This window comes from Lepidochelys olivacea (genome assembly GCF_965140295.1).
Source record: "Lepidochelys olivacea isolate rLepOli2 genome assembly, chromosome: 1".
In the NCBI taxonomy this organism is placed as follows: Eukaryota; Metazoa; Chordata; order Testudines; family Cheloniidae; genus Lepidochelys; species Lepidochelys olivacea.
The window spans coordinates 204,162,529-204,186,877 of NC_140411.1; the positions used below are offsets into that span (position 1 = coordinate 204,162,529).

At 48.1% G+C, this 24,349-nt stretch overlaps 1 protein-coding gene across 5 annotated transcripts in view; it reads right to left on the reverse strand.

Annotated features, from left to right (window-relative positions):
- The window catches only part of LSAMP (limbic system associated membrane protein), a 1,389,250-nt gene that overhangs the window by 43,790 nt on the left and 1,321,111 nt on the right, over nt 1-24,349 (reverse strand). For 2 of the 5 annotated variants that reach the window (XM_084611604.1, XM_084611605.1), the window contains one exon: nt 499-8,030. The exons of the other annotated variants lie outside the window; for them this stretch is intronic. In XM_084611604.1, coding sequence (XP_084467730.1) covers nt 7,933-8,030 — 98 coding nt within the window. In that variant the 3' untranslated portion in view covers nt 499-7,932. Of the gene's footprint in view, nt 1-498; nt 8,031-24,349 lie in introns of those variants that run through there. 5 annotated transcript variants of the gene reach the window in all.

The following is a 24,349-nucleotide window of genomic DNA, read 5'->3' on the forward strand; positions in this document are numbered from 1 at the left end:
AGTTATTCCTTTAGTTCATGGGGTCTGTGCCAGGCTGAAATCTTGCTGCCAACCCTGTGGTGGTGGCGGTGGTGGCGGAAGGTCATCACATCAAGGTCAAAGATGTATGAATTAACAGTTCTCATTCCATCCAATAGAGGGCACTAGTTGTGTATATCCACCGGCCATTTCGGTACAAAAGCATGGCACCAGGTGTAGACTTGGGAGAGGAAACACTTCCTTACTACACACCTGGATTCCTTCATAAGACAATGTGAAGGAAATAAGCAATATGTGAAGGCCTGACCAAAATGTCTTCTTGTGGAAGGGCTGAGAGTGAGGTTAAACTCTCCCCAGCTCCACTCCCCCAAATGCCAATGAATCCTCGGTCATTGCCCCAAATTTCCTTCCAGACTTGCTACTTCTACATGGCCTGGAAAATGTGTGAAAAATGAAGTTTACTAAGTTAATGCCATGGGCTCAAAACTATGTGTGAGGGGAAGGGAAGGGAAATTAAGGTGCATTTCTTCCTTTTCACGTTTATTTAGTTTTTGTTTGTGGTTTTTTTTGTTTGTTTTTTTTAAGATCACAGAAGAGCAGAGCATTCATACATGTAAAGAAACAGAAACAAGATAACAGAAGTTAAATACATTGAGGAAAGAAAAAAGAAAAAGCTTTTTGTTGGTGTCAGGTTTTGTTTTGTTTTTTTCCTTCTTCTTCTTTTTCTTCTTTTTTTTTTAACACACACACACTTGCGCATTTAAAATTTTCTTCCACAGAGCTAGTATCTGAAAACAAACCAATGGCAAAAAATATAATGGCCGTGTTCTTGTTTCATTAAAGAGACGTTCAGCTCATGTCTACGGTGCTGGGGAAAAATATATATAAAGATATAGAGATATATATATATATATTTATATGTATATAACACTGTTAATGAGAAGAGTTCTAACCACCCCACTGTGTAGCAAGAAGAAGGGACACTGGACCTCCTCCCTAAGGCTTGGAGGATGAAACTTAGCTCCAGCTGAGGAAATTGAAAGGTTTGGGGGCAGCTGGTGGAGCCAATTTTTACTCTCCCCTCCCCCCGCACCCTTTCCTTGTTTGTAGAAAGTCACCACAAACCATGCAGCTGATGGCTTTCTATAGACAAATTGCTAAAAGCAAATTGAGAAGTGTGTGTCATGTTGCATGTGTCACCGGGGGGTCTGGGAAAGGAGAGTGGTGTGGTGGCTGTGTGAGGGATTTTTGGAGGAAGGTGGCATGTGTGTGTTGTAGGGATATCGGGAGGGATGATTATCTGTGTGACTGAAAGAGGGAGCAAATGAAATAACTTCAGAGCTGGAAGACACTCCTCAGCTGGGAAGTTCTCTCCTTGTGGATAGTTTCCTAGGTGGTCTTGCTCCTTGCGGCCTAGATGTAGACACATACACATACTCACGTTCCATAAGAGGTGCTAGGCATTCTTAGAGGGAAGTAAAGGGTTTGACTGAGGACAGATAGCAGGGCTCAGTTCAATCCCTCTGTTCTCACGCATATGCTGAGATGTTGATGGATGGGGCCCCAATTAGGGTATCACAACGCACGTTCCCCACGGGGCTCGGGAAGTCAGCTGAAGATATACACAAATTGGGGAGAGGTAGTTCCCTGCCCCGCCTGGAGACTTCCTTTGTTGGATAGGACCTGTGCCCCCTAATGTGCTCCCCAAACAGCCTTGCCATGAAGTCAGCCCTACCACCAGCTTTGTAAGCCTGTCCTGACTGTTGAGCACCCTCCCTTCCTCTACTGTCTCGTGTACTCCTTAAAGGGTTGCAGGACCTTTTGGTGGCACTAGCTAAGCTGAACCTGCAATGAGGTAAGGGCCCTTTACCTTCCATTTCCTGGGCTAATTTAGAGGGGATGTCCTCTTTTCCTTGCTCTTTTCAGGGTGGCTGGCTTGCCATACAGGTACCTCCCCAAGCCATGCCTGGATAGGGGATTTTGCTGGCATCTTTACCAAGCTGATTTCCTCCCCGCTGAGCTAGTGAGATAGGAAAACAAGTGAACACAATAACCCCCATAGAAACCATGCTGAGGTGTCCCACTGTAAGATGTAGGTGGGAAGGGAACTTTCCCCAGCATGTTAAATAGAGGGGAACAGGGGGATGGTTCAACAGTTGGACACACCCCTTAATGTCCACAGGAGTCATGCAGCTAACTCTCCGAGGCACCACACTGGAAATATACCCCTTTGAAATGATGCTGAGAGCCAATGGTCTTCCTCATTGATGTGGCTGGGAATTCTGTGCATGGATTGCGAACAGCACATGGCCCTAACTTTTTTATTAACGACATAGCCTGGGAGACCATCTCCTAGTTTAATTCTCTCTTCCTGCCCCCACCACTCTGCTCCTCACGGGAGGGGCCTCTTTTCACAGTCTTTTCTGTGTACTTGTCAAAAATGAAATAAGCTTTTGCCACCCTCAGGAGGGAGACTTAGAACTTCCAGCTCTGCCTCACCTCCCCAAGACTGTATTCCATGGCACCATTTGGTGTGGTTTGCTGTGTGATGTCAAGCACCATGAGATTTTGGCCATGGGTCAGTGGGGTTGGAGCAGAGGACATGGATTGTACTATTAGACTTGGGAGAGGAAACACTTCCTTACTACACACCTGGATTCCTTCATAAGACAATGTGAAGGAAATAAGCAATATGTGAAGGCCTGACCAAAATGTCTTCTTGTGGAAGGGCTGAGAGTGAGGTTAAACTCTCCCCAGCTCCACTCCCCCAAATGCCCATGAATCCTCGGTCATTGCCCCAAATTTCCTTCCAGACTTGCTACTTCTACATGGCCTGGAAAATGTGTGAAAAATGAAGTTTACTAAGTTAATGCCATGGGGTCAGTTTTGAAACAAGGGCACCTTAATTGGATGCTCAGAAAGGTACGTAGGTGCATGGACTGGATGCATCTGTATCTGAAATCCAATCTGAGCATTGAAACAGGGGTGGGTAGGTGGGTGGACTTCTGAACATTCTGTGATTGACTCTTGGTCTGGCATGAGAGAAAATTGGCTTTTGCCCCTGATTCCTGAACAGTAAATGCGATGTAAAGGGGTGTAAACTCAGGCTGTAAATCAGTTTACACAAAGAACCAAAAAACCTGTTTAATGTCACTGTTAACATGACCCTGATGGTAACCCTGGTCCACACAACTTTGTTGGTGGAGACAGCAGGGGTCTAGATTGCTACTCTACGTGTCTGGAAGTTGTGGTCTGGAAAAGGCTCATAATGCTGAGATACCTGCGTTAACTGGAGATTTTCACGCCCACCTTCCCAGCATTTCACAGCCATGCATCGCTTCATTCTTCACCCAGCCAGACACATACAGACAACACGCTGCAATCATGTATGGCGTTCAGGTGGCCCCAGAGGGCTGTGTTCACACCATTCATTTCCTTTCAGAAAGTTGCCCCCCTGCCCCCGCCCACTGGTAACCTGAAAAGGGTTAGAAATCTGCGAGCCAGTGAGGGGCCATATATTAAATCGAAGCGTTTGTTCCGCTGCTTGGACATTAGGGGCCATTTCATGTCACTCTCGTATATTTACAAACTCGTGGAAGAAATACAATCTCTTTTTTTTTAATACCACTAAATGTTAAACCTCCATCAATCAAACACAATTACACCTACGTTCTCAAGGACCTGGTGTCCCATTCCAAATCCCACTGAGGGGCAGGGCAGCAAACACGTGAGTGGATTTTGAGGAGCGGGGAGAGGGGGCCAGAGAAGCAGGGCCATTGGGGGTGGCCTCAGGAGAAAGGCTCTGCACTGGCGGATATGTCTTTTCAACGTAATTATCCACAGGGCTGAAGAAATGATCAAGGAAAATGCCTTTTCCCTTCTTCACTATGGCCCTGATCTTGGGAGGCGCTGTGCAACCCTCATTGACTTCAATGGAAATGGTGGGTGCTCAGGACCTCTCAGGAGATGCTCAGCAACTCGCAGGATTGGGTCCGTTAAAAAAATTAAATAAGTATTCCCCCACCCCAGCTCTCAAGTTAAAGGGACAGACACTGTCAAGAGTGGAGATCCCAGAAGCAAACAAAATAGCTGTAATACTATGCACTTGCATCATGCCCAGGGGTGCTGGAGGTACAGCGGCATCCCCGAGTTTGAAGTGGTTTCCATCATATCCAGGGTTCACAGTTTGGTTCAATGGCTCCCCACGCACCCACTATACAAATTATTCCAACGCTACTGATCATGCCTTTTAGCAGTTGTATTGGAGAGTGAATCTTATTACCCCCCCAGAGTTCCTACACTGTGTCCTCCTGAGAAAAGCTGGGACTGCAATGTTTGTGAGCTCCCCAGAGCCAGCGCCCCAGCCCCATTTTACAGAGGAGAAACTGAGGCACAGACTCAAAGAGTCAGGGGCACAGTCAGGAGTAGAACCCAGGAGTCCTAACTGGCAGACCTCAGCTCTAACCACTAGACAGAATGGTTCCTCCCAACCATCTTTGTCTTTTTCTGTTCCAAAAGTCTGGGATTTTTGTTGTTGTTGTTGTGTGTGGTTTTTTTCCCCAAAACAAAAGCTTCATGCTCTTTTTTCTAAAAACATTTAAAACAATTCACTGCCAGTAGCCCAATACTTGTGAGGAACCATACAATAACAAACCACTGTGTGCTGCCTAGTGCTCATGAACAACCGTACAATAACACAGCAATATGTGCTGCTCCGAACTCATCAGTGACCCTACAATAACAAACCAATGTGTACAGCTCAGCACTCCTGAGCAATCCTACACTGATGAAACAATGTGTTCAGCCCAGTCCTCATAAACAACCCTTGACATTCTCCCTGCAGTAACAAATCAGGGCGGGCAGCCCACCACCTCTGAGCAACCCTACAATATCAAATGAGCCAATATGTGGGAGCTGGTGCATAGTCCGTCCCCCAAGTGCAATATCTGCTACTGGACTTGTAGAATCACTCCCCTCCCTACAGCAAAACCCATCAGACTCAGAAAGAATCACCAGCAGGGGCTAGAGGGCTCCCGTCCTAAGAGACTCTGCAGGGCTTATGGTCAGTAGGTCAACTACAGGATAAGGCCCAGATTCTCAATGGTATTTAGGTGCCTAATGCCCAGTGAGTTCAACGGGAGCCAGGCACCTACATACCTCTGAAGGTCTGTGCCTCATTGTCTGTCCCCACTGGATTCAGTCCCACCGGGAGAGGTTACAACGCCTAGCCCCTTGCGCCAGAGAACAAAAGCTGAGCCCTCACTCTGGGTCACTGAATGATTTCAAGCCCCTCCCAAGCAGTGATGGTGTCATACCTGTTATCAGGGAGCACACACACATATTCTGGGGTGTGATTTTTGTGGGGATTATTCTCCAGTATCCCAAAACACAGCAGAGCCCACCTTGAGCTGAGCACATACCTTGAGGGATGGGGGAAAACCCCCTTCCCTTGACTGGTGACATCCTGCAGGCCTGTTCCTCTGCTATCCTCCCCTAAAAGACACTCAAAGACTAATATTTATCTGCAAGTCTTATTGGCTGCGAGACGCCAGGCTGCCTCTTTAATTGATTGTCTGTCTCTGCCCCAAAACTGCCTCGCTCAGCAGAAAAGAGGCCGTGCTGTTGAGCTGCTTGATCAAGGTAAGCGCTGCCGTGTTGAGCCGGCCCTGAATAATAGGGAGCCTCTTGCAGATTTCGTCTCAGCTGAGTAAAGGGAAGGACTGAAACACAAAACAGAATTAACTCATTGCTTTCTGGTGATCAGTCTCCCCTTTCTTAAGCCTGCTCAAGCCAGAGAGATTTCCGTCCTACCTCCCCTAAGTTTTTACAGCAAATTCCAGGCAGATCTGAATTGTATTTATTTGTGGGGGGTGGGGTGGAAAGAAGCGAATTTTTACTGCTTAGGAAATTGGAGTAGGACACAGTAAAGGCCACTGCGCAGCTCCTAAATCCTGACCCACAGCACCGCTGCTAAACCAGTTCCAGAGGCTCTGCTGAAAAAGGGAAGGGACTGGCAGTCCCAACACATCTTCTGTTGTGGACACCCAGATCATGGCACTTGTGACCCTAGGCGTATTTAAACACAGGTTGCCAGATACAAACACTGGTGCATTAACCCAGCTGTCCCCTTTCACAGATGATCAGTACAGCCAATGGGATATGTGAAGCTCTTCAGATTTGCACATGTCCCATTGCTTACATCACATCCTGCAGGACCTGTTGTTGAAATGGCAGATTCCAGCAGATAGGTATCATTTCAATAACTCTCTTTCAAGTGACCTACTCTGAGATCCACCACCTCTTCTCCAGCAGGTGTCACTAGAGTTTCTTTCATCAACTCCTCCTCCTCTGACCATCCAGAGGGCAAGGATGTCTAGAAACAACCTTAGCAACCTTGACGTGTTACATATTGGTCAATAAAATACTCCTCCCCACACTGTGTATCCCCTTGTAACTCTCTTCAATGCGCCACCCAAAGCTTCTTTCTTGTATGCCAAGAATTTTGGCCCCAGCTTTTTTACAGTCCCAAGTTCTGGCCACTTTCTGAACCAATTTGAATTTTCTTTAAAGCATAAAATTAAAGAAGCTCCGTCTAGGTATTTTCATGGTGGCCGAGAAAGACATTTACAGGTTTGCTTTGATTGTAACAAGGAGGTCAGAGGGACAAAAGGTTCATTTCTATAGCCAAACTGAATGGTTATGGATTACCACATGGAGGCTTTTCTGTTAAGAGATATTTAATGGCCATGCCATACCTACAGGTGCAGAAGATCAGTGAAGCCCAAGTTATCTCACTGATTACCTCTCTTCCCAAACCCCCCAGGAGTGGGTACTGGAGCAGTGCTCTCGAAGTGCTGCCATCTATGGTTCTACGGATCAGTCACATTGATTTTCTACCTGTTTGGACATACACACAACCACAGACATGAAGCAGGAGCCATTATTCTGATGCACTACAGCTGAGTGTCAGCCGGGTGGGGTTGATCAGAGAACGGTTAAAAAAGTATGGAGATTGACGCTTCCAAACAATACGGCCAGGAGGATGTCAAGGCAAAAGCCAGCTGGGGGACAGGGTCCCATCTGAACCAGTGCCACAACTGACGCGCTCCCCGCCCCCCACATCTGCTCAAGTGATCTCTCAGCACCATGTCTCACACTTACGGTGCAGAACTTTATCTACAGCATGATGAGCTTATGTACATATGGACCATTCTCTTTGCATGCTTTAGAGAGAGAGACACACACACACACAGACACACACGGGAGACAGAGACACCCGGCCAAATACAGGGGGAGAAGAGGAGAATAAAAACAGTGTGTTTGTAGCATAGTCAACATAGCTTGAGCTCAGGGCAGAGAGGGAGGTATTGGAGGAGAAGGGACATAAGGGAGGGGGCCAACGAGGGTGCAAGGGATGGGGGGAGGAGGCGTGGGGTTTCTTCGTGGGACACCAGTATGCAAAAGGGATCTGGATTACTGCTTTCCAAAAGTCTGAACTGGTGGAGAGTCAGCTCACCAAATGGCCAAGGGAATCAAGGGGTTAAGTGGCTATAAACATCACAGCAAAGACCTTCTCTTTCAGAAGACGAAAGAAAGAGGACTAAGGAAAGAAGGGGGAAAACAAGAAATCTGGTTGGTTGGGTGTTTTTTTTTACATCTCGGCGTCTTTGGCACAACGCGGTCCCCACCCAGCACCCCGTTCTCTCCTGCGCTCCATGTCACTTCCCGGGTGGTCGATGGCTTGACAGACGTCTTGTCATAATTCGGAATAAATGTTGCTGATTCGTCTTCGCTGTAATTCCCCCCCCCCTTTGCTCCTGAACACATAAAAGTTGTGAAAGAACCAGTCCTCTCTCTCTCCCCCTCTTTTTTCGCTCTGTCTCCTGTATGACGCGCTTTGTTTTGTGTGTTGTTATTGTTGCTGTTGTTGTTGGGTTTTTTAATTTGATTTTATTAACATTTGCTAAGTAGGCAGAGCAGGGACACTGCCAGCAGCCACAGTGGTACGGCCAAACTCATTGAACCGTTGTCTACTCTCCCTGTGCCAGGTCCTGTAGGGAGAGAGTGGGAAGGAAGAGAAAAGAGGAAAGGGTTACTTACAGCGAGGAAGAAACAGTCAGCAAGAAACATGTCGATGGCCTTCAAAAGCACTGACTCACTGCTTCTGTGAGCGCCACACAGAATGCTCCCGCGCCATTCCCTACAGAGCCTCCTGCTGGGACAGGCTGGGATTGGAGGGGAGCTTCCTCATAGAGAGCTTGTTTGCCAGAGTTCCTACAGTGTGTCCTGCTGAGAAAAGCTGGGACTGCAGTGTCTGAGCTCCCCAGAGCCAGCGCCCCTGCCCCATTCCCTCCTGCACCTCCTGCTGGGAGAGGCTGGTACTGGAGTAGCTGTGAGGTTTCCCACATCCAGCACCGTTCCTTACAATGCCACCTGCCGGAAGAGGTTGGGCCTGTTGGAGAGCCGCTGTGAGCTCCTCAGCAAACAAGCTGTTATATCCTCCTCTAGCTTTCGCTAGCGATGGCAACATGGCTGTTCTTTTCACCTGCCTCCTTGTGGTGGCCCTTGAATGCCAGAACTTGTTATAATTCTGCACATTGATGATGTCTGTTTGCAGCCAAATGCTGGCTCCTCAGGGGCCGATTCATTACAGCGCTCCAATCAATGAAACATGGAACCAATCAGCGAATGCCTTCAGTCCCAGGGGAGGCGCCATAATTATTTGTTTGTTAATCGGGAGGAGGAACAATTTCCATGGAACTGTTATGACCCTGTGGTGCTGCACCTATAGGAAAGGGGGAAGGGAGTCCCAGCAAAGCTTTGATTTTCACAGGGGTGGGGAATGAAGTCGACAAGCTTGGCACTGCAGCAAGAAATAATGCAGACTTGCTATTGGAATATTGCATCCCAACACAAGTGACATCTCATTCATCCTCCCATTTGTGGCTCTCGTTCCTGGACTGCTTTTAAGGCAGAGACTCAGCTTGACATTCTCCCTGCAGCCCCAGACAGTGGTAGCTTGTTATACCATGGTGTGTGTGATAAGTCAGCACCTGCCCATGCTTGTGTGTGGTTGTGCAGGAATAGTGGGATGTATATATGGGGCGTGTGTTTGTATAGGCAGGTGTATGGTGCATGGGGGAGAATCAGGCTGTCTAAGAAGACATATTTCATTACAGCAGAGAGAACTGTTTATTGTGAAAAATATCCTTTACAGGACAGTCTGAGAATTTAATAGGGATGGAACAACTAGAGTTCTACAGAAATAGCCTGGAAAACCTATAAAATGTAACAGAGAATGAGAATCTATAGGAGTTTTTGAGCCATGCTACAGAATTCTATAGCAGGGATATAATTCTCTATTCAAGTCTATATGGTGCTTAAGAGAAACACAAATCAGACGTCAGGAATTATAACATTCAAAAACCAGCCGGAGAACACTTCAATCTCTCTGGTCACTCAATTACAGACCTAAAGGTTGCAATTCTTCAACAAAAAAACTTCAAAAACAGACTCCAATGAGAGACTGCTGAACTGGAATTAATTTGCAAACTGGACACCATTACATTAGGCTTGAAATAAAGACTGGGAGTGGTTGAGTCATTGCACAAAGTAAAACTATTTCCCCACGTTTATTCCCTCCCCTCCCCACTGTTCCTCAGATGTTCTTGTCAACTGCTGGAAATGGCCCACCTTGATTATCATTACAAAAGGTTTTTTTCTCTCCTGCGGGTAATAGCTCACCTTACCTGATCACTCTCCTTACAGTGTGTATGGTAACACCCGTTGTTTCATGTTCTCTATGTATATAAATCTCCACACTGTATTTTCCACTGAATGCATCCGATGAAGTGGGCTGTAGCCCATGAAAGCTTATGCTCAAATAAATTGCTTAGTCTCTAAGGTGCCACTCGTACTCCTTTTCTTTTTGTGGATACAGACTAACACGGCTGCTACTCGGAAACCTGATAGAGAGGTTCTCATTATTCATGCAATTCTGTAGCCTTTTCCCAGATGAGATTGGTTACTATCATAGCTCTTTGTTTAGCCATCCAGCTGTTAGTGAACTGATCCCATTTTTTTCATTATTAGGAAGTTTATGTCGAATCATGTGGACCGTATCATTTTCAGCCTATGGGATGCTTCTTCAGCTATTCACCATGCATCTAGTGAAGCTGGTCACCTAAGTCACATGGTACTGTTTCTGCACTCTGGCTGAGTGCCAGAAACTTTTTAAACAAGGGAAGGCTCAAGAGTGAATTGTGCACTTACCCCATACAAATCCTGAGACCAATCATTGCTGAACTTTTGAGAGCATTTGCAGCCAACGGTTGACTGAACAGTCATGAATAATAAATAATCTGACCCCACAAATCACAGTGAATGCACCAGGGGGCTTTTATTCACAAAAATGTCTGTGAGGCAGGCTTTTTATTATTCAGTTATACTATGCATCTATGTGATTATGGGCACAGAGATCTGCATTTGTGCATGCACATTCTAGATGTACAGTATGCATGTGTGAGGCTAGGCAGGTGTGTGTGTGTGTTCATGAAGGTGTGTGTTCACACATACCAGTGCATAGATTTGTGCTAGTGTTCCATGCACCCTGGATTGATGTGCAGTATTTATAGGTAGGCCAGTACAGATATATGTGTGTGTGTGTGCTGGTGATTGCACACATGCCAGTGTGTGAAGGTGTGTGTGCCCCCATGGCTTGATATACCTTATGTATCTGTGAGCCTGTGAAGATGAGTGTTTTCTGGTGACTTCACTCGTACCAGTGCATAGATGTGTGTATATGTGTGTGTGGGTGCGTGCGCCCCTTCCCCCATGGAATGGTGTACAGTATGCATTGTGAGTCTCTATAGTGGTGTGTGCATGTGTGTGACTGCTCACATAACAGTGTCTGTGCAGATACCAATCGGTAGATATGTAACACATGCGAGTCATGATATGAGGCTCCATGCAGGCAGGGGTGGATCTGTACGAGTGTGTGTGATGTGCTTTCCAATGGCGTCGTCTGTAATGAAGTTAGAGTAGTCGCTGCCTGTCCAAGAGCGGTACAGGGCTTCCAGGAGCAGTGGCCCGGGCCACGTCTCAGGTGTGTCAGACAGACTGGCCTGCTCCATCTGCATCATCTCCCATCCAGGGCTCTGTTACAAGCCTCATCCCAAAAAGCGGGCAGGGAGGGATGAGCCGGGGGACTACGGAGAGAAAACGAGAGCTTGGGAGGAGGCACCTGGGCCTGGGAGCCCCTGGGAGGGACTGCAGGGTGGTGAGTCTGGGAGGAACTATGGCTGTGCCAGCTGACACTCATGCTCAGCAGCATCAGTGAGTATGATGTTGTGTGATGAAGACTGTGTATTCCAGTGGGCATGCACGGCCTTCTCTGTGGATGAGCAAGTGTGTGCAGTTGTGTGAGTCCTGTGAAATTGTGTGCAACTACCCGAGTCTTTGTAGGTGACAGTGGGGTGGGTGTGTAGTCATGACACTCTGTCTATGTGTAGCTGTGGTGCAGTAGTCATATGTAGTCCTGTCAGTGCCTGTGTGCAGCAATGAATCTGCATGCGGTTGCGTTCATGTCCACAGTGGGCCCGTGTGTCGTTGTGCGGCTGTCTGCAGTGAGTCTGCGTGTAGTTGTGTGGCTGTCTGCGCAGTGGGTCCGGGTGTCATTGTGTTGTCTGCCGTGATCTGTGTGTAGCCATATTGGTCTGCAGGGGGCCTGTGTGTAGGTGTGTAGATGTCTCTAATGGGTTCGTATGTAGTTGTATTGGCCTGCAGTGGGTCTGTGTGGATGTATATAGTAGGTCTGTGTGGAGTTGTATTGGTCTATAGTAGGTCTGTGTGTAGTTGTGTGAGGATGTCTGCTGTGGGTCTGTGTGTAGCTATGTTGGTCTGCAGTGGGTCCGCGTGTAGCTATGCTATTGTCTGCCATGGGTCTGTGCATAGCTGTGCTGTTCGTTGTCTGCCATGGTCTGTGTGTAGCTGTATTGGGCTGCAGTGGGTCTGTGTGTAGTTGTGTGGATGTCTGCGCCCATCCACAGCAGGAATCACTGGAGACTAAGTGTAGAGGCCATGCCTCCTTTTCCCCAGTCATGGCCCCCACATGGAGGAGACCCCAGGCAGCTGGTTAAGCTGGCTTCTAGGCTGTTTGGAGCCATTGCTGCAGTTCAAAGCAGCCCCAGCCTGCGTGGAGCTCCGGCAAACACTGTGTGTAGCTCTATTTAATCTCTGTGTGCCACTGACAGCACTAGTTGAAAATTTTTCGTTGAAGAATTCCTCAACCAAATGTCTGTTTTTGTGGAAATTTTTTTTATTTCATCAAAGAAATGAAAACGCCAAAACTCAGTGAAAAATTTAAATGACAATGAAACGCTTTTGCTTTAATTGAAATTTTTGCATGAAATAAAACAGATTTCCCAACCAGCCCTAGCAGTCATATAGGCACAGGTTGCTGTGACTATGTGGAGTTGTGTCAATCTCTGTGTAAAGGCACTTGTGTGGTTTTGCATACGTGGGACACAATCACTTCCGAGTCCAAGTCCAGTCACATTGGGATCCAGTTTGGATCTTCAGTTGAACAGATCAGACCACCCGTCTAGCCCCATCCCACCTTTCCTGGCTTGCCACATTCCTCCACTCAACTTTAATGGACTGTATTCACTCCTGAGCCCTGTCTGAAGAGATCCATAGGATCAACTCTTCCCCCTCCAGTCCCTGTTTTACAGGACAGCTGCCAACCTTCTCTAAGGTGTCCCTTTGCCTCCCATCCCATCTAAGACCAGATGGATTCCGAGCTGAGGAAGCTGGTGGCAGGTCATCAAATTCCTAACTGCGTACAGAGGCAGGGCCCAACACAAACCCACAAATCTGAGTAGCCCCCAAACTTTGTGGGGGACTGAGATTCAAATCCAGAGCCCAGCTTTCCAGGTGACCCCTGCTGCAAGAAAGGGTTTGAGCTATGGGGTGTTCACTGTCTGGATCTAGATCCAGGTTTTACTGCTCTACTCTTAACCCCTCATCCATGCTCCCTGAATGCCACCAGCACCTACCATGCCCAAGTGACTTCACTCCAGGAAAACAGATGGCCAAGTCCTTGGAAAGGGAGAGGCAGCGAAGGAAGGCCAGTGGGATGCTGCATGTTCTTGTTGGGTAGAGGGAACCACACCCAGGCATGAAGCTCCACTTCAAGTACAGAGAGGCTGATGCTGTAGTCTTTGGCGCCACCTGCTGCCCATTGTTACCCACTACAGCAAGACCCAGCTGACTATAAAGATCACACCTCTGTCAATGTAGGCTGTTCCAAAAACTTTTGTGGGTATATTTGTGGGCTCCCTCTGCTCATCATTAAATCCCTCCTTATTTTAGATCCTCACCTCTTGCTGTTACAGTACATACAGTTTCATCTTGTTTCTGAGTAATTTCACCTGCTCAAGAAGCTGAAGAACTGCTTGCACTGGCTACACCCAAATATCAAGTAGTTAGGTTCTTTGCAAATTTCACCTCTGTCCTTCAGCCCACCAATGATTCCTCATTATGCCAATGAGCCCCAGTGTTGCACCCAAGGACCAACTTGTATCCCTGGGCTCCCCACACAGCTCTGCCAAGGCCTCTCAATCCTGACCTACATTAACCCCACCCCCCACCCCCCCGCCGCTATTCCAATCCTCAGAAGATAGACAACAGGTGCTGAATTGTGTGAAGGGTCTTTTTTCTGGGAATACATGCACAAAATGAATGATTAGAGCTGATCACCAGACTCCTACCACTTGTATCATCTCAAATAGATTTTAGTGAAGGGCTCCAGAAGCAAAAAGCCATTGCACTAATCAACTTGCATCTTATATCTCTTCAAGAGCCAGTGTACACTCATTTGTCTGTCTGAGACCAGAGATTAGCTCTTGCTACCAAAATTGTATTACGAACCAAATCTTAAATACCTGAGTTCACAGATGGGGTTTGGGTTCACCCTTTCTACCCAACTCAGAAGTGTCTGCTTTAAATGTCTACAGAGGTGATTGGTTTACAGCAACGGGTACCTCTTTCATTTCCAACTCCCCACCCTTGGCCTAGAACCTGTGTTCTGTGACAGTGGTTTGCACGCTGACATCCTGCTTTACACTTTCTCCCTTGTTATTTGGTGACACAGTTGAGTTCATGACCATTCATCATATGTGAAAGGTGTTTCTTTCAGTTTAGCCAGGGAAGAAAACTGGGTTTCAGATGAAAGATTAATGGGAACATTTGGGGAATTTGCCAAGTAACCTTGACATTTCACCCAAGGGGCTGAAAAGCTTGAGAGAATAGGAGCAAGTGAACTGGAAGTGGGAGAAACAGAGTGGAAAAGGGCCACAATGTTTGCACGTCTCTTAAACTGTGCCTATATTTGCAGCTTTGCACCTGGCTCTACTCTGCAAAGTGACTCTGTTACAGTGCATCAACGGGCTCCATGTTTCCTATCGCTCAGTGACTCCAAAGCAAATGAGTCACTTTACAAATTAAAAGCTGGTTTAGCTAACTTCACCCTCAGCGAGGGTGATCAGCTGTCCCAATTGTATTGTGACAGTCCCCATATTCAGGGCTTTGTTTTATGTAGGCGCCTATTACCTCCTCCTCCTGTCCTGACTGTTCACACTTGCTATCTGGTCACCCTACCCTCAGACTTGAGAATCTAGCTGGGCTCTTTCCTTCGCATTCATCAGCACTGATAAAGGCCCTGCCAGCTAGATTCTGCCTTCCAGAACACCCAGGTGATGCCATTGTTTTCAGAGGGTTTGTACAGACCTAATTGATGGACACGTAGGCCCGGATTCTCAAAGATATTTAGGCTCCTAGCTGTACCTCTAGGTGTCTAAATTCACCATTGTAGGCACCATTGACATGTTCAAAACCTGCTCCCAGCTGCTCCTTAGCTCTGCAGGTGCCTAAGTCCTCTAGGCACATAAGTTTCCATCAGTTGGCAGCCAACGAGCAGCTCAGAGCCATCGCTCCAGCCAAAGCCCCAGCATCTCCAAGGCAGGATTCTCAAACTAGGTGGGAGACACCCATCTCAACAGTAAAAAGAACAGGAGTACTTGTGGCACCTGAGAGACTAACACATTTATTAGAGCATGAGCTTTCATGGGCTACAGGCCACTTCATCGGATGCATAGAACGGAACATATAGTAATAAGATATATGTATGCATACAGAGAAGGTGGAAGTTGCCATACAAACTGTGAGAGGCTAATTAGTTAAGATGAGCTATTATCAGCAGGAGGAAAAAAAAACTTTTGTAGTGATAATCAAGATGGCCCATTTAGACAGTTGACAAGAAGGTGTGAGGATACTTAACTTAGAGAAAGAGATTCATTCTGTGTAATGACCCAGTCACTTCCAGTCCCTATTCAAACCCAGGTTAATGGTATCTAGTTTGCATATTAATTCAAGCTCAGCAGTTTCTCTTTGGGTCTGGTTTTGAAGCTTTTCTGTTGCAAAATTGTCACCCTTAAATCTTTTACTGAGTGGCCAGAGAGGTTCAAGTGTTCTCCTACCGGTTTTTACTCAGTAAAAGATTTAAGGGTGACAATATATATGTATTCTTACTATATGTTCCATTCTATGCATCCGATGAAGTGGGCTATAGCCCACAAAAGCTTATGCTCTCATAAATTTGTTAGTCTCTAAGGTGCCACAAGTCCTCCTGTTCTTTTTGCGGATACAGACTAACATGGCTGCTACTCTGCAATTTATCTCAACAGTGGGCCCCGAGCCCCCTGCCTAACACTTGCCACCTATAAGCCCTGCAGATGGAGGGCTTGAGGCAGATCACTGGTGGGGAGCGGGGACAGCATAATGCCTACACAAAAGACAGCCAAGGGGTCACAGAAAAATGGCTGGCGAGCATCACAGAAGTATCGAGTGTGTGCGGGAGACTGAGAGTTTGGGCTGCTGGGGCATGGGCTGCCTAAGCAGCTGACCTGGTGCAGGTGCCTCATTCCAGGACAGGGTACGCGGCTGAGACTCCTGAGCAGAGGGAGGTGCCTATGTCTGGCCTGTCAGTCAGGTGCACCAGGTCAACTACTTAGGGGCCTACACCTCGCTCCTCTTTCTGTCCCACCCCTCAGCATTTCCTGCTGGCTGGCTTAGGCAGCTCACCACTCAGCCTGCTGGCTTCTGAGGATCTCTTAGCCACCTGACACTCTGCATGCCTTGCCTGAGGCCCAGAGCCTCAAGTGCACTTAGGCACCGACCTCCCATTGAAATGAATGGGAGTTTGTGCCTGCAGGCACCCCCGTATTTGCCCCCCCACACCATTGTAATAATCTTTGTACAACAGATACCTTGCAGGGTATCATTTGAAAATTAACAATGCCTGGAGCAATTTCTGGTGTGCTGTATGTACGCAATGTCTAGTAAGGGTTTTGGCTACATGCTGGAATGATAACTTAAATGTGTTCAAGCCAGGCACATCACGGGGATTTGGTAAACAGGCCTGCTTAGACAAAGGAATGTGTATTTGAGTCAGGCAAAGACAATGAAGGGCCATTTTTACATGTTAGGTAAACTAAGCTAATAAGCAAACAAGTGGGGGAAGAAAGAGCATGGAGCTTCCTTTGCCACCAGACTCCATGTCGCTTTCCTCACAACTTGAATAAACTTTACTTTGAGGGGTACCCCTCAGGAGAATCCATCGCAAAGGTGCATTGGACTATAGAAGAGAGGGGCAAGGAAACCCCCCATTATTTATCTTTCACCTAAGAAGACAAAGGTACCAAACCTTTGACTTTGTGGGACAGAGCCTGACCCACGGATTCGGTCAGCCATCTAGATGGAAACGTGGTGAGGATTTTACCGTGACCCATGTCTAGCTGATTATGTTTTAGGTATTAGAAAGAGTTTTTATCTTTATTTCTCTTGTAACCATTTCTGACTTTAAGCCTTATGGTTGTATTCACTTAAAATATCTCTCTTTGTCATTAAATATACTTGCTTTATTTTAATTGGACTATTTGATTATTCCAGTTAAAGTAACAAACTGAAGGATATTGACTCCTTAAAGGAGCAACAAACTTGAACATTCCTCAGATTGTTCCAGAACAGGGCTGAACATTTCAAAACACATTTTTGGGAAAACGTGGGGCTGGGGAGAGTGTGGATTCACCTTACCAGTTGTTAGCCAAGGCTGGCGGAGGCCAGTGGAAGGCTGTGGTATTGCAGGAATGCTCCAAGATCCAAAATGTTGCACCACGGCTGCCAAGTACATAGACATAGAGGGCATGCTTGTGACTGACTGTGGGTGTCCCAGGCAGAGAGCCACAGTGGCAAGGCATTGTGAGGCACTCGGGGTTACAGGGTAAGAGGTGACATAGCTCTTCATTGTATCCCAGAATGTCACAGAGTTAGGCACCTAAATATCTTGGTGGATCAGGTCCTGCACACCTGACTCAGGGCTGTGGATTCCAGAAGGCAGTAGGCCACCTAGGGATTAGGCATTGCAATGCTGAGTGCCACAAGGCCTAAGTACCTTTGTTGGAGCTGGACCTTAGTGAAAAATTCTATTGATGATCCACATGGAATAGACCCTCAGCTCCTTTTTTGCTGAGCTGTGTTGGCTTTCCAGGGTTAACAATCAAAATACCACCAATGTACTTCATCCTGCTCTGCAGCACCCCTTTGCTATTCCAGTCTGGGGCTCCCCACACAATTCTGCCAATGCTCCTCACTCCTGCCTTGCAGCTCCCCCTCCCCCTCATTCCAGTGCTGGGTGCCCCACACATCTCTGCTAATGCCCTTGATCCCAATCTGTGACAGCCCCAGTTACTGCAAACATGGGCTGCGCTGCAACAGAAATTACCAGATGGTGCCAAAATTCATGACTATTTTTGATGAGTATCGCCAAACTCATGTCACTTGTGACTTAGAAACCATCTGTTCCCGCGCTTTTCCCTATGTATTTATGAAGGGCCACAGTGTCCTGTAGCCTGGATTAGCCAGGAACATGGCATGGCAAAGTGAGACATTAGTTCTTTATGTTGCTGGGTCAGCTATGTTTCTTTGGGCCTAGCTTTTGACAAGACACTATATAGAGTCTGTCCCTCAGGCATTGCTCTTGGCTGCCTAACCTCTGGAGAACGTAGCTGGTCTGAGAAAGGCCCTTGCCCAGGTTGGGGAGCTTTCTGGCATCTATCTCAGTCCTGCATAGGGAGGTGCTGGGATGCCGTGGTCTGTCAATGGACGAGTTGAGTGAGAAGCTACACATTCAGCTGATCCAAGGCCACCACATATCGAGCACCAAGCTACTGGGCTGCAAGTTGCCTCCCAGACACAGTCTGAGTTAGTGAGTGGTCATGGGCTGAGACAAAGAGAAAGTTGGACCAGCTGAGGGATGGACTGACACATAAGCTATGCAATGACATATCTTTCTAAAATATAGGCTCAAGCACCAGAATGGGCTAGATGCAGGAATCACAGGGTTAAATTTGCTGGCCTGTGTTACACAGGTGGTCAGATGAGATGATCACAGTGGTCTCTTCTGGTCATAAAAACTATGTGTGGGTGACCCTGTCACCTGGTGGAGCTCTGGAACGGCATCTGCTGTTGGCCAGCCAGCCAGTGACTGAATCCAGATGGCAATCCCTGAAGTTTTACATTGGCCAATCATTGCCCATCTGAAGGGGATCGGTGTCCATGTGAGGCCAGCACAGGTAAGTATGGGCAGCTGGTGATGTCAGCTCAGAGATGTGATGACTCTGAAAAGGGGCAACACCAGCCCACTGATATGTTGGTTACAATATAGAGACGGTGCCGGCTCAGTTGTGTGATAAGTATGGGCTGATGCTGGCCAAGAATTGTGATGGGTATGGGCAGGGAGATGATGCTTGCCCAAGGATGGGTTGATGTGATGGGAAAGGTAAGACAGCAAGGGCAGCTAAGGGCTGGCTATGATATGAGGATGATGCAAGAATAGGCATGTTATGGCTAGGGAATGTGATGGCTAGGAGAAGGGGCTGATGGGAGTTAGGGGCTGATGGTATGGAAAGGAAGCCCTGGGATTTGATTAATATGAGAAGGGGGCAATGCTGGCTCAGGTGTGTGGAAGAGGTGTCAGAGAAGGCATGCTATGAACTCTGGGACGGGATGGTCATCAGACAGCGGGACCTCTCCTCCTTTCTTCTGAGTGTGACTGCCATCCCCTGGCACTGTACACTGCCCTTGGCCACATCTTCATGGATCCTGTGCATCTTTGCCATGGGTTTGATTTTTTTTTTTTTTTAGTGCCTCCTTTCTTTTAGCTTTGGGGTGGTAGAAAGGGAAACACCTTGGGACAGATTCCCCAAATCACTTGGGCCAGGCCATTTGTGTTATACACTGATCTACTTTGCCCTGTCTCAGCCACGCATAATGCTCCCAGGGAAAACCACGAGGGCAATATTAGCTGGAGTTATGGCATCCTTCCCCCACTCCCCCTCAGAGCTTAGCTAGATCCTGCCACAAAGTGGCAAAGGAGGGTTAAGAAATGCAGGTTAATAGCAAGGGCGCTACACCACGTTTCCCCACAAGGTGGCATCCAAAGTCAAAAATGAGGAAAACCTCCTGGCCAAACAGTGCTAACCTGTGCACAGCTCTGCAAACTGGAGACAAGGCCATGTGCAGATCTTATCCCAAAGTTTCCGGGACGATTGCATTTGGGGCTCTGGGTCAGATGCACCCAGAAATGTCCCTACCTCCTCCGAATGAGACAGCTGGGCATCAGGAGAGGAGCCCGGAGTCCACGTGAAATGATTCCAGCAACTGGCCCAAGCCGACTTCTGCTATCTACCTACCTAGCAGTCACTCAATCCCTCCCTCCCTACTTCCCAGGTGATTGCTCTGTCTCACCCCCTCAGCTGGGAAGCAGATGTTAATCTGACCTGTTTCATCCAGCAGCTCTACATGTCATTATCATCTGTGGCCTGTGGTCTAACTCGGCAATGGAAGACCTGGAGAGGAGTGGACCTAACATCCAACTTCACTGAGCTACTGACACTTGGTAGGCAAGCCTGAAAAACCAGAACGCGCTGTACAGATGCTTCTTGCCACAGCGGGATGTTCTAATGTTGTGACCTGAGGCGAATGCAGTGTTAGTCAGAGACCTGTCCATCCCACACCCTCCCCGCAAGACGGACCCCAATTCTTTCCTACAACCAGGATGGGGCACCCAGAGCTCTGGTGGGACCTGTAAGCAGGGTGGCGCTGCCCCCCACCTTCAGAGGTGTAGGCAGCAGCAATGTGTAATTAGCAGGTCCGTGCACGGAGACTCTATTGTCCCTAGGCCCTGGACTGACCTGCCACTCCACACAGTCCCACTACGCACTCAGTGGCTGCAGGATCTAGCCTGGTCTGAGAGTGAACCCCATAAGCCCCTTCAACTGCACAGGCACCACAGATATCCCCAGTACTTGAACCTGTGGGCACTCGTATCACACCGAGATCTCCAGCACGACAGAGGAGTCCCTTCAACTGCACGCACGTAACATTCATCCCCAAAGGGCAACCCCAGCTTCTCATCTGCAGAGGGGCTCCCTGCAGCCCCTCCCCATGCCTCCTCATCTGTCCACTGGTAAAGGGACTCTCCATGGCCTCTCATGCCAGGTTCCTGGGCTCAGTGATCTGAGGGAGCCAATATGGAGCCGTGGGTTGCGAAACCTAAGAGTGTGATTCTCCTTTCACTTACATTGGTGTAAGCCAGGAGTTGCTCCACTGAATATAATGCCAAACCAGTGTGAGAGGAGAAATGGGCTCTGTGACTCTTTTTCTGAGGAGAGAGAAGAGGTCTGTCTGCAGTTGGGTGACTAAGGGAGGGAAAAAATCTAGCAGGCCGTATTTCAGGGAGCACCACAGCATCAGAGGCCAGCTCTGTTTACAATTAAGTTCACTGATGCTTATCTGGAGACGTCTCTTGGGCATGTCTTGGGACAGGAGTAGTAGCAGGGAAAGAACATAACCATCTACTAAAGAAAAAGGAGCAGGGGCTGGACAAAAGCTGGTCTCTCTTTCCTCCCCGCCCCCTCCGGCCACAGCTTGCAGGGGCCAGGTTTTTACACATGCCAGCTCCTCTGCAGGAAGTCATTTTTCTAGTCTGTTGACTCTCTTTGCCAGGGCTTCCGAAGATGAAATCTTTATTATCAGGGAGGCTTAAAAGGGAGAAATACTGTTAATTCCATTTTCAAGGTCATACTTTGAAAGTTATTAATTTCTTTCTTCCAAGGCTCTGCACTCTACTTTGAGGCTTTAGGGATTAGCAGCTTCTACTTACTAGGGCTTCCTTGGTTGTGGGGTTTTTTTCCAACTTTCCTTTGTGCTTTGGGAAAAAAGACACAATTCACACACCACTCTGGTTGCAGCACGCTTGTACCTTATTCTTACTGTCAGTTAATACCTATGGACCTGCTGTTGCTACTTATATTCCCTGGTAGGACAGGGTCTTACGATTAAATCTTGAGTTGGGGCACTGGGTGGACCTCGTGTCTACACAGTCAATACACTGGCTTTTCTGGAGGCAGCCAGGTCCTCTGCATGAGCTAGCAATGACCCCATTCTAGAGCCCATCCACAGTGGGCTAGCAACTGTTAATGGTGTTCTAGAGATGGCCCATTTTCTCCTGGCTTGCTAGAGTCCATATTGCCATGGTTGCTGTAGAAGGGGACTGCTGTCCTAGCTAACAAAGCCTATGACTAGAAGACCAAATATGGTTCCAAGCCAGGTAGATGAGTTTCTCTCACAGCTAAGCTATTTTCTTCCTGTAGATTTCAGAAAGTTCTGGGGTTTTACCACGGCTGAGAAAATCCCCTCTGCCTCTCTCCTCTTTCATTCTCCGAGCAACTAAGACTGATTAATCAAAAACCTGGCATGTTGCCTCTCCCAAATGCATTACTGAGCCCGTTCTTGTCCTTGATCCTTCCATCTAAAGATCTGATTCTACAAGCAAAGCAGCTGAGGACCATGTTACACAGGTCACTCCCCTGGGTCATTCCTGGCTTGGGTCTGAGTTCTCTCCCCCACAAGCTTCTAGGAGAGAATGAATTCCTTCCATATTCAGATTTCCAGCTGATTGCGCATGTGTGCACCAGTGTGTCCCATCCCCTCAGCAAGCAGCCAGTGCTGAACACAGTCCGGCTTCTCAGTGCAGGGCAAACAGCCTGGATCCCACCACACTGGGTGTGCAGTGTGTTGGCTAAACAGATGCCTAGTCTGTGTTCACCCCGCCACGCATCTTTGAGCATAGCTGCACTAGGCACCAAATGAAATCCTTTGGTGTGCCAGGTTTTCATGGGCATGAATTGTGTGCATGTGTCCGGGGGATGGAAGACTGGGGTTGGGGCATGGAGACAGGGTAGGGGATAGGTGTGGGGAGTGAGGTACAGTGAGTGGAAGGTGGTGGGGCAGGAGAGCGAGCAGAGATGGGGCTTAAGGGGAGAGACAGAGTGGGAAACAGAGAGTGAGACAGAATGAGAAGCAGGGAAGAGGGGGCAGGGGAGTAGTGTTAATGACGGGTACTGAGTGAGACAGAGGACGGCGCAGAGAGAGCTTGAAAGGAAGTGATGGAGGATATGTCTGCACTTTGACCAGGGGCTGATTCCCAGCTTTAAGAGACACACCTGCACTAGCTGTGATCAAGCTAGAATGCTAAAAATAGCCATAGCACCACAAGCAGTGGGAGGGGCTAGCCACCCCACCTACAATCCCCTCCATGATGCTAGGTACATACTTGGGGTATCTCCTCTTGCGACTTGTGCCGCCATGGTGACCTGTTAGTGTGCTAGCTGGATCAGAACCAGCCTGGGTATGTCTCCTTGAGCTCGGATTCACACCTCCAGGTCTTGTGTAGGCGTGCACAGAGGCAGAGAGGGAGGGCGGACAGAGAAAGAAAATGGAGCATGAATGAGAGAAGTCTGAAGGGAGATAGAAGAGGACAAGAGGTTGGCACAGAGAGATGTAGAGAAGGAAAAAAGGAGAGCGGGACAGAGGTTAATAGAACAGGATAGAAGGATAGTAGGGAGGGGACAGAAAGGGGCAGGGAGCTAGACTGACAGAAAACTGTTCTGTTTTTCCCTTTGGTGAAGGCTTCTTTTGTTCCTTTCTCTTCCCTGGGCTGTGGTCTGACTACTTGACATGCCACAGCCGCTGTTCTGTGACCAGGCCTTTGTTAGCGTCTCTGCGAGCATGTGTGTAGAGCAATGTGCATGTTGTAGAAGGCACATGAGCTGGTTAGTGTCGATACAAGTGTGTGTACTATGTGCCTGCACTTGTGGGAGTAGGTGTGCATCTGCTTTTGGTGTTGTGTGATCAGGGTTGTGTGTAAAGTATGTGTGTGTGTATAGATCCTGGGATGTCTCCGTTATGTTCACAGCTGTCTGTGTACTTCAGGGGCCTGACTCTCAGTTGCACTAAGGCCCCTTTACTTTGCTCTTGTTGGCAGAAATGGCCTTCTGAGAATGCCCTCTGACGTAGCGCTGACACAGGGATTCAGCCCTGAGGCTGCTCTAACTTACACCAAGGGCCCGGTAAGGACAGTTCCAGGATGGGGTTGGGGCTAGATTCTGTGCTATGCCTCTAGGGAACCACAGCCCAGAAGGTGCAGCCCAGAAGGAGGGGGGCAAAGGTAGCCTTAAGCCACCTCTGCATCTCCTGGATTCTGGGTCTGGCTGGGGGCTAGAATGGCCCACAACATATATTAGAGTGGCTTTGGGGGCTGCTCTAACTTATGGTAGCCTCACTGTGACTGCCATTGGGCTGTTCAGAAGCACTTTACTTCCTGCCCCCAGCATATCCCCATGCCATGGACTGCAAGAGGGGCAGAACAGCGCTGGGTATGTCAGACCTACCCTACTCCTGGGGAAGCCTCCCCCTCGCCACTGTGGCCCCTTTATGGCCCCTGAATGTTACTGAAGCAGAATCTGGCCTGGGGCTTGAAACTCCCTTTGTCCACTCCACCTCCATCTCCACCCCAGAGGCAGGAATGGAGTAACTGAGAATGAGGCCCTAGACACAGGTGTGTGTGTGTGTGTGTGTGAGAGAGAGAGAGAATAGCTAACACTATAGATGTCATGTGAGTTGTGTGAACACAACCCTGTGTGTTTTCATGTTTGAGTTGGCGTGGGTGTGAGTGAATTATAACTCTCATGCAAGTCAGTTTGTATGTCTCCCTGTGTGAGTAGATATGTGTGTCCTATAGCTGTTGGGTATGTGTGTGTGTAAATACAGATGTGAGAGTGGCTCTGTGTGCACTCTAAAATTCAAATGCTGGTCTCCTCTAAAGCCCCTTATTGGTATTCCAGCAGTGCAAAGTGATCTTAAAACTGCCCGAAACAGCCCTTGTGTGGGGGAATGCTTGAGTGGATCTGAG